A 9,415-nucleotide genomic window follows, 5' to 3' on the forward strand; every position below is an offset into this window, starting at 1 on the left:
GTGTTTGTTCTGATGACTGAAATCAGACTTATTAAAAAGAATATATTAAACGGATTTCTTTAAGTGATTGTGAGTTCCACTCTTTCAACTGAACACGTCACTCTTTTTGACGCTATTCCAATCAGTCTCCATTCCAATGAGACACCATTGTTTTGTGACTTCTATAGGCTCTTTAATTTGAGAGCACATTTTCAAATCATTGCACCATTTGTATTTCTTACTCATTGTTAAAAACAATAAAAGAAAATTGCAATTCAGTTAATTTTGTCATTGTTTTAATTAAATGACTTGTATTTCTTACGATAAATATATTATGAACGTATTCTATAAATTAAAATTTAGTTTTCTAACCTTGTTAGAGTTAAAATAAAAAACCAGGTAAGTACTATCATCATCAAAGCACCCAAAGGGTGAATTGAGAATATTCAGTTTAATTCTATCAATTATTTTCTATATTGTTTCATTTTTTTTAGAATAAATCTTAAAAGAGTAATTACAGTATATACAGGTGTTTGAAAAACTACAGAGAAATGTTAATGTCCGCATATACAACTTATCTAGTGTATATACAACATTTAGTGTAAAACTACAAAAACAAGTGGATATGTAGCTTTCTAAAATCAACGTAATTTTACAGTTTTAAAAATTAAAAAAAAATTGTTTATGCTTGTTTTCAGTTTAATTTTCACTTTCAAGCGGTGTTATGTTTTATGTTTAATAGTGAAGTATTTTCTTCAAAGTGCTATTTGTTATTTGAAACTGGGAAAAAATGTATTCCTTGAGTAGATATCTGTTTTGTAGTTTTTATGAAAAAAAATTATTTTTCTGCTGCAAAGTAAAGAGTAAAAATTAGGAAATATCTCAATATCTGTAATTTTAGCTACATTATTTTAGTAAGTACTGCGAAAGGGCATAAATAGGTTGCCAGACCTTCCTTCAGTAGTTGTGGGTGAAAAATCTCCGGTATTCTTGAAAATGACTTCAGTTTTGGCCTGGCACGAAAAGTTCAGTTTAAGTGTGTCAATTTTTTTTGTACTTCTCTTAATAATTAGTGAAAACTTAACATTTGTAACTTACGCTACACAACCCCTAGGTTTGTTACATGGTATGTTTCTTGCAGGTGTTTGACGCAACCAACTCCACTATGGAGCGACGGAACATGATCGAGGACATTGTCGTCAAGAAGATGGGTTTCAAGTTGTTCTTTGTCGAGTCAGTCTGTGATGATCCCTCTATCATCGAGACGAACATAATGGTGAGTATCCTTCTTCATTTTATTAATATACTATGCTGTTCGAATTAATTGGGACAAACATGTTTTTCTGGTCTTTGTTAGTTTGTGATAACTGGTGATGTCCCAGACCGCTTCAAACCGGTTATAACTGCATAGAAGTAGTGTGCTGGGTTGACCTTGACTGTAAAAAACTTGTTTGACTGGTTTTGGAGTGTCCATTCCTTCAGTTGTGAGCCTTTCTTTGTGGCGGTCGGTGGTTGTGGTACTGTGTTCCGTTTATTACGTGCTTCTTCAAAGATGGATATAACACCTAGGAAGCGTGCTAAAGTTGTTGCTCTTAATGAACACACGTCTATGACTGTGAGAGATATAGCTACAGCAGTTGGTGTGGGAAAATCTAGTGTTTCCAGAATTTTAAAAAACATATCAAGATTCCGGATCATTGTCTCCAAAAAGAAAAGGAAAATGTGGGCGCAAACGTAAAACAACTCCAAGAACTGACAAAATTCTAATAAGAAATAGCAAAATAAATCCAAGAAAGACAAGCACAGACCTTCGAAGGGATTTGTTGGATTCTGGTATTGAAGTGAGTACTTCAACTGTAAGGAAAAGACTTCTGGAAGTTGGTCGAAAGGCAAGAAAACCGAAGAAAAAACAATTTCTTACTAAGAAAATGATGCAAAAAACGTTTAGTATGGGCTAAGAAATACCGATCATGGACTGTAGATGACTGACTGGAAAAAAGTTATTTTCAGTGATGAATCACATTTATTTGTGCAGGGATATCTATCAAGTGTTGTTAGGCGGAGTGAAGGTGAACCTTTGCGAGAAGGTCATATCCAACAGACTGTTAAACATCCTTCTAAACAGATGTTTTGGGGTTTTTTTACCACAAATGGTACTGGGAGCTTAGTTCCCATCAATGGGATGATGAATTCAGCCAAATACATCGACATACTACGCAGTCGGATAGTTCCATTTATGGAAACATTTGATGGGAACATTTCAACATGACTTAGCCCCCTTGCCACAATTCAAAATTGGTCAAGACTTTTATGCGGGAAAACAAAGTAAAAGTGCTTGATTGGCCTGGTAACTCACCCGACCTAAATCCGATTGAGAACTTATGGCATATTCTCAAGAAACGTTTAGCTAAGATGGATTGCACTACAAAAGAAAAAATGATAACAAGTGCTATACAAGTTTGGTTTCACGATGATGAAGTCAAGAACATGTGTGCTAAACTAGTGGAGTCAATGCCAAGACGTGTAGGTGAGGTCATTTCTGCTAAAGGAGGACATACTTCATACTAATGTATTGATTGTTCAATCTAAATAAGGTATCTAATGATTAAAAACTAATGTTTTAGGAAAAAATTGGTTTTTTTTCATTTGTCCCAATTAATTCGAACAGCATAGTAACTACAGAAACGTAAGGATGATAAGGATAGAGAGAAGGCTTGAGAAGGTTAGAGTGGAGACAATGGATTGACAGAAGATCATTTAGTGTGATAAAGAGTGTTCTGGGAGGAACGAATGTCAGAAGAACTTTCCTGAGAGCAGACTCACCAGACTGCTGGAAACTTTACCAGATAATGATTAACCCATTGAGGAAGCAATTAACCTAGCCTCTCTAGGACTGAATGTTTGAATTGATTTTGGCAACAATGCATGTGTGTACTAAAATATCAATAGAATGAGTTTGGATGCAGATAAATTGGTCAATTTTTGAAGAAATTTTATTCTATTTGGTTGCTCTACAGTAGTGTTTGTTGCTTCAACAAGTGTTGGTTGCTTTATTAAGGAATTTGACGTATTGAGGTTTGATATATTTCAAGGTTCCACTGTATATGCAGTAAATAAAATGATATTTATAAGATTTTATTGTTGCTCCAAATCTTTTTAATTTTTTTTAGTAATATTTTCAAATTTTTTAGTAAGAAAAACAAAAAAAAAAATCAAAAGCAACTGTCAATATTCTGTGACCTTTTGTGTGTGTTTCAGTATTTTATATTCAAAACATCACAATGTTTTTTACATGGACAACCAGTTTTTATTGGATTACTCAATCATAAAGCATACCACAAAACAAGTTTGTTCACAATATTATTTATTCTGCTATTTTCTCGTTGCCATCATGGTTGCTCTAAGGCCAATGTAAAAATATTTGCTAATGCTCAACCAGATCGTGTGTGACATATAGAAATGAAATGTAATGCACAATTCCTGGTTTATAGTTTAGTTAATCTTTCGAGATATTTTTTGACAGACAGACAGACAAATATGAAAATTTTCCAGTCCCCCAAGTGATAGGCTTTGCTAAAGCTCAGCCACTGAACAATTGCCAGTATTTAATTTTGTTACATCTCAATCTCAACTTAAGTCTGTAGGACTATAGGATTGGAATCTGTGGATTAGTCCTATTTTCTCGTTGCCATCATGGTTGCTCTAAGGCCAATGTAAAAATATTTGCTAATGCTCAAACCAGATCGTGTGTGACATATAGAAATGAAATGTAATGCGTGACATAATTGTAATTGTTGAGTTATGCAGTCTTGTTATCACTAGGATCAATCGTTTCTTGGCAAGATAATTTTATTAATTAATTGCATAACTGCATGATAATTAAATGCAATTATTTTCATAAGTACATTTCCATCCCTTAAAACTTCAAATTGTATGTATCAATGGAATGGTTAGACTGGACATCAATGATCCTGATTTCCAATCCACAAACACTTCTAAAAATTCTACTCCTAACTAGAAGAATAGAAATGTAACTTGACGATTTCTTTTGAGAAAAATTGTAAAGTTAAAGATGTTAAGGTTAAGGATAAGCAAAAGAAGGTAAAATTAAAATGGCTCACACCTGAGCTGAAACAAATCAATGAGTACAAATTTAGCCCTACTACGATAGATATAAAATTAAGCAAAGGTACAGCCCAGGAACCAGACTACAAAAAAGATTATATCAAAGCAAAAAGATTGTTTAAAATACGAATAGATCAAGCCAAACGGTTGGAGAATGAATGTTACATAGAAAACTCTAGTAATAAGTGTAAAGCTGCTTGGGAGATAATTAAAAAAGAGTCTAATTCAACAGCCCAGAGTTCAGAGTGTATTAATAGATTCTAGTACCTTTAATGATTATTTTGTTAATATTGTGAGTAGTTTAAATCTTAATAAGAGTAAAAATGTACCTGATAATAAAGCTTTAAACCTAGTTTAATAAGTAATATTATACATAAAAAATATTGATACAAACCTAACTTTTAATTGGCATGAGATTAAAGCAGAAGAAGTTTTAAACTGTGTCTCCTAGATTAAGTAATTCAAGTAGTGTAGATATATATGGATTCTCGAATAAAACCATAAAAAATGTTATTGAAGGAATAGTAACACCTCTTACATGGTTATTTTAATAAGATGTTGGAGCAAGGGATTTTTCCAAAGGCATTAAAGCTAACTAGAGTGTGTCCAATATTACAAAAAAGGGGACAAATCAAATCCCTCAAGTTACCGCCCAATCTCCTTAATACCTATACTTGGTAAAATATTTGAATTAAACATTAAACAGCAACTTCATTTTTACTTTGTCCAAAATAATGTATACTGTCAAGAACAATTTGGGTTTTATTCCAGGGGGAAGTACAATCAAAGCAGTAGAGACTGTAATTGATAATATTCTAATGATGTTTTGAAGAGCGTATGACAACATCTGCTATGTTAATTGGACTTAACTAAAGCCTTTGATTGTATAGATCACAAAATTTTAGTGGATAAGTTTCACAGTTATGGAATTAGAAATAATGAGCTTAATTTACTAAGGTCATATCTGAATGACAGAAAAACAGATGGTTGTACAACGTAATGAATAAATCTAGCTTTAAGAATATTACCAGAGGTGTGCCTCAAGGCTCGATCTTAGGTCCTTTTTTATTTGTAATGGCAGTCAATGATTTTTTCATTCAATGTGACATGTAAGTCAGTGTTATATGCTGACGATACTACTCTGATTAACAGCACAAAACATTTAGATGAATTAATGGACAAAGAAAATCAAACATTAAAAATGGCATTAGAATGGTTTGAAGCAAACTCACTTGTTGTAAATAGTAATAAGACGGAGAAAATAGTTTTTTCTTTAAACAATCTATTATTAGAAGAGAGTACTTCAACTGCATAAGTTATTAGGTATTTTGTTTGGACAGTAAGTTGGATTGGGCCTATCATATATTGATTACCTTTGTAAAAAACTATCTAGAATAGTTTATCTTCTAAGGAAAGTTAAGAAATTATGTATCTATTGAAACATTGTTATTAGTTTATAATGCTCTTTTTCAATCGCAATTAAGATATGGTGTAACTTTATGGGGAAACAGTACTAGTGCACAAAAGAGCATTCATATGGCAAAAAAAGCGATTAGGTCAATAAAAAATGTATCAGACAGAGAAACTTGTGTTCCTCTATTTAGAGAGTATAAAATTATGACACTGCCAAATCTTTATATTTACTGTTGTTTAGTAAGTGTAAAAGAAGTCCTCCCCAGCTTTACAATTAGGGAACAAGTACATGGGTATAATACGAGGAGGAAGTATTTTTTAGATCTTCCTCAAGTAAGATTAGAAAAAACTAGAGGTAGCCATATTTTTTATGAAAATTAAACTGTTTAACAAATTACCACAAAATGCATGGATTGTACCTTTAAAACAATTTTAAGAGAGTATTAGAGAACACTGGTTCAAGAATAATATTTATTACTCAGTTCCTCAGATTTCTTAAGCAGCGATATTACATGTTTATGCTTTTAAAATTAATATTCGTTGTGTGTCCCATTGATTTGTTAAATTATAAACCGTAATTGTTTGTTTGTATTGTTTGTATTTGTTTTATTTATTCGTGATATAGTATGTGTTTTAATTTATTAACTTATCTGTATATACATAAATGAATAATTTTTTAGATTTTGTCTCTCAATTTATTTATTTATTCAGTTATTTATTATTTATTTAGTTTTAAATATTGTTGACTTTTAAAATTTTATCCATGTTAAATGTGTTAATAGTTATTTATTATTGTTAATTTATATAGATCTGTTGGTTGTTTGGTTATTATTGTTATTAATTGTATAGATCTATATATTTGCTGGTAGGCTGGATTGAGTAGGTAGAATCTGAGTAGTTTGTTTTTAGTTTTAGTTTAGTGTTTTTAGTTTAGAATATTTTAGTAACTTGACGAAGTCCATTGCACTATTGAATGTTTTTTTTAAAGACCAATAAAGATCTTGAATCTTATAATCCTATACTAGTTAGGAGTAGAATTTTTAGAAGTGTTTGTGGATTGAAATCAGGATCATTGATGTCCAGTCTAACCATTCCAATGATACATACAATTTGAAGTTTTAAAGGATGGAATGTACTTATGAAAATAATTGCATTTAATTATCATGCAGTTATGCAATTAATTAATAAAATTATATTGCCAAGAAACGATTGATCCTAGTGATAACAAGACTGCATAACTCAACAATTACAATTATGTCACTCTTCCTTCATTCATATTCATGACGACATCTAATTTTTCATATTGTGTCTGTTGTACAGGAGGTGAAAGTGAACAGTCCCGACTACAAGAACATGAACACGGACAAAGCTCTCCAGGACTTTCTCCAGCGCATTGAGCACTACCAGGAACGCTACGAGCCGCTGGAGGAGCGCCTGGAGCCTGGACTGAGCTTCATGAAGATCTACAACACGGGCGAGAAGGTGGTGGTACACAAACACGAGGGTCACATCCAGAGCCGGATAGTTTATTACTTGATGAACATCCACATAGTACCCCGGACCATCTACCTGACTAGGGTGAGTAGGCCACCTACCTGACTAGGGTGAGTAGGCCACCTACCTGACTAGGGTGAGTAGGCCACCTACCTGATTAATGAGTTTTACCACCTACCTGATTAATGAGTTTTACCACCTGCCTGACTAAGTTTGATCAGCTACATGATCATAGTATAAGACATATCAATACAAGCCTGGTTCTTGCACGGTATTGACTTTCAATAGAATTCCTAGTTTATATAAAATATCTGTTGTTACAACAATTCTAGCACTGCTAAAACACTCCTAGTCCTGTAGATTTGGATGTTGTCTTAATATGTGTTATAGGTGGAACCTCGGTATGTCAAACTTCAAGGGGAAATACAAAATTTTGATATATAGAGGCTTACAATTTTTGTTGTGTGATTCTTATATCAAGGTTAAATTAGCAGACTTTGTTCGATATAAAGAGATCCACAACTACCACAGTAATAATGTAGGCTTGATTATTAATACTTTATCGGGAAATATGCAGTAAGAAATAATAACTAGTGTAATACAAAAATGTATATTTGCTAATCTTCCACATGTATAAAACAATGTGTTTGTACATATGACATTGATAGACTCAGAAACTATTCGACCGATCATTATGAAATTTTGTATGTATTTTTTCCATGGAGAAGGTTTTATAAGCTATGCCTATTGATGTAACTCGCCACCAGGCGGCGCTGCGAAAGATGAAAGTTTTCAAAGTGCCTGCACATTATAAACTGCAATTATGAGATAGTTACGTATATTAAATAGCCAAACACTATTTGAAGTTATGATGTATATTTGTCTTTCAAATAAATTTCTGGTTGAATTTAATGCTTTATCAAGGAATTTAATGTGTGAGGTTTGATATATTTCAAGGTTCTACTTTATATACATAAAATGAGATTTATAAGATTTTATTGTTGCTTTAATAATCATCTGTATGATTTTTTAATGGTTCCATTTCTGAAAGCTTCAAAGCTGTTTTCTCATCCATAAAGAGAGTTAAATTTGAGTTGCAAATATTCCTTGGGCTATCAATAATGAAAAGAAAGGGCATTAGAGTAGATCTTTGCAAACATCCTTTCCAGTTTTGAGTTTTCTCAGGAAGATTGAAGATTTTTTTGAACTCCAAATTCTATCTGGTTTATTCAATCATCCACAAAGGAAAGTCTAACATCTCCCAAAAAAATTTAAAGTATTGGTAAAATTGTATATATTTTAAATTATTTGACCCTGCAGTACAATTGAAGAAGTACAATAAATAAATTCATCAAATCAATAATTGTAATTCAACTTGGATGAAATTTAATGATCAATCAACAAAGTAATCGAGATGTTGTATTGTCCAGCATGGGGAGAGTGAGCAGAATCTGGAAGGGCGTATCGGGGGAGATTCTAATCTCTCGCACCGGGGCCAGCAGTATGCTGCCGCACTCTCCGCTTATATCCAGCAGCAAGATATCCCTGGGCTGCGCGTCTGGACCTCATGGCTCAAGCGGACGATACAGACGGTGGAGAACGTGCCAGCACCTCAGGAACGGTGGAAGGCCTTGAACGAGATTGATGCTGTAAGCATTGCCTCTGCACTCTAGCTTTCATTTTATTTTTATGCCACTGTGGGCTGAGCGTTAGTTAAGTCTTATCACTCGATGGGGTGGTTTATTTATTACTGTTTGTCATTTTTATTTTAATTAGCCAAGATTGCCAGAAATAGAAATGGTTACTTCAATGGCAAGTGCATACGTTTATAAAAATGCTATTTTTTAATTTTCATTACTTTTTTATTTTATTTCGTCATATTTATGTTGATTAACACTTTCACTGCCACCTGTTTTAATGATTTTCAAATAACTATAATTTTTTAACCAATTATAAGAAGATCGTGAGATTTTTTTAAAGCTGAGTTCTTTCTCTTTCTACACAAATGCTCATGCATAAATATTTTCAACCAGAAAGTCTTTTTTAAATTTAAAAACGTAATGTTTTTTTGTACAAAAATCCACCCCCCCCCCCCCCCACCCCCCCCCCCCCCCACCCCCCCCCCCCCCCACCCCCCCCCCCCCCCACCCCCCCCCCCCCCCACCCCCCCCCCCCCCCACAACCAGTGATATTACGTAATTTATGGCAAAATGTAAATAAACCACTTAGTAACCACTTATAATTCAATTTTAATGAAGTACAATAACACATTGTATTGCAAAAATAATAAGTATTCTTAACTAATTATCAACCTCATATCAAAATACTGCAGGCCAACTTTTAAATAGTAGCCTTTTAACGTTTTCATTAAGTCATCATAGTTCAATTCATAAATATTTATTTC

The 9,415-nt window shown here is 33.1% G+C and overlaps 1 protein-coding gene across 5 annotated transcripts in view; it reads left to right on the forward strand.

Annotated features, from left to right (window-relative positions):
* LOC124365775 (6-phosphofructo-2-kinase/fructose-2,6-bisphosphatase) overlaps positions 1 to 8,699 on the forward strand; it is a 114,644-nt gene extending 105,945 nt beyond the window's left edge. For all 5 annotated transcript variants that reach the window (XM_046821782.1, XM_046821783.1, XM_046821784.1 and 2 more), the window contains 3 exons: positions 1,121 to 1,255; positions 6,838 to 7,095; positions 8,442 to 8,699. In XM_046821782.1, coding sequence (XP_046677738.1) covers positions 1,121 to 1,255; positions 6,838 to 7,095; positions 8,442 to 8,684 — 636 coding nt within the window. In that variant the 3' untranslated portion in view covers positions 8,685 to 8,699. The remainder of the gene's footprint in view (positions 1 to 1,120; positions 1,256 to 6,837; positions 7,096 to 8,441) is intronic.
* Positions 8,700 to 9,415: the final 716 nt, after the last annotated feature.

Source organism: Homalodisca vitripennis, chromosome 7 (genome assembly GCF_021130785.1).
Source record: "Homalodisca vitripennis isolate AUS2020 chromosome 7, UT_GWSS_2.1, whole genome shotgun sequence".
NCBI classification, from domain to species: Eukaryota; Metazoa; Arthropoda; class Insecta; order Hemiptera; family Cicadellidae; genus Homalodisca; species Homalodisca vitripennis.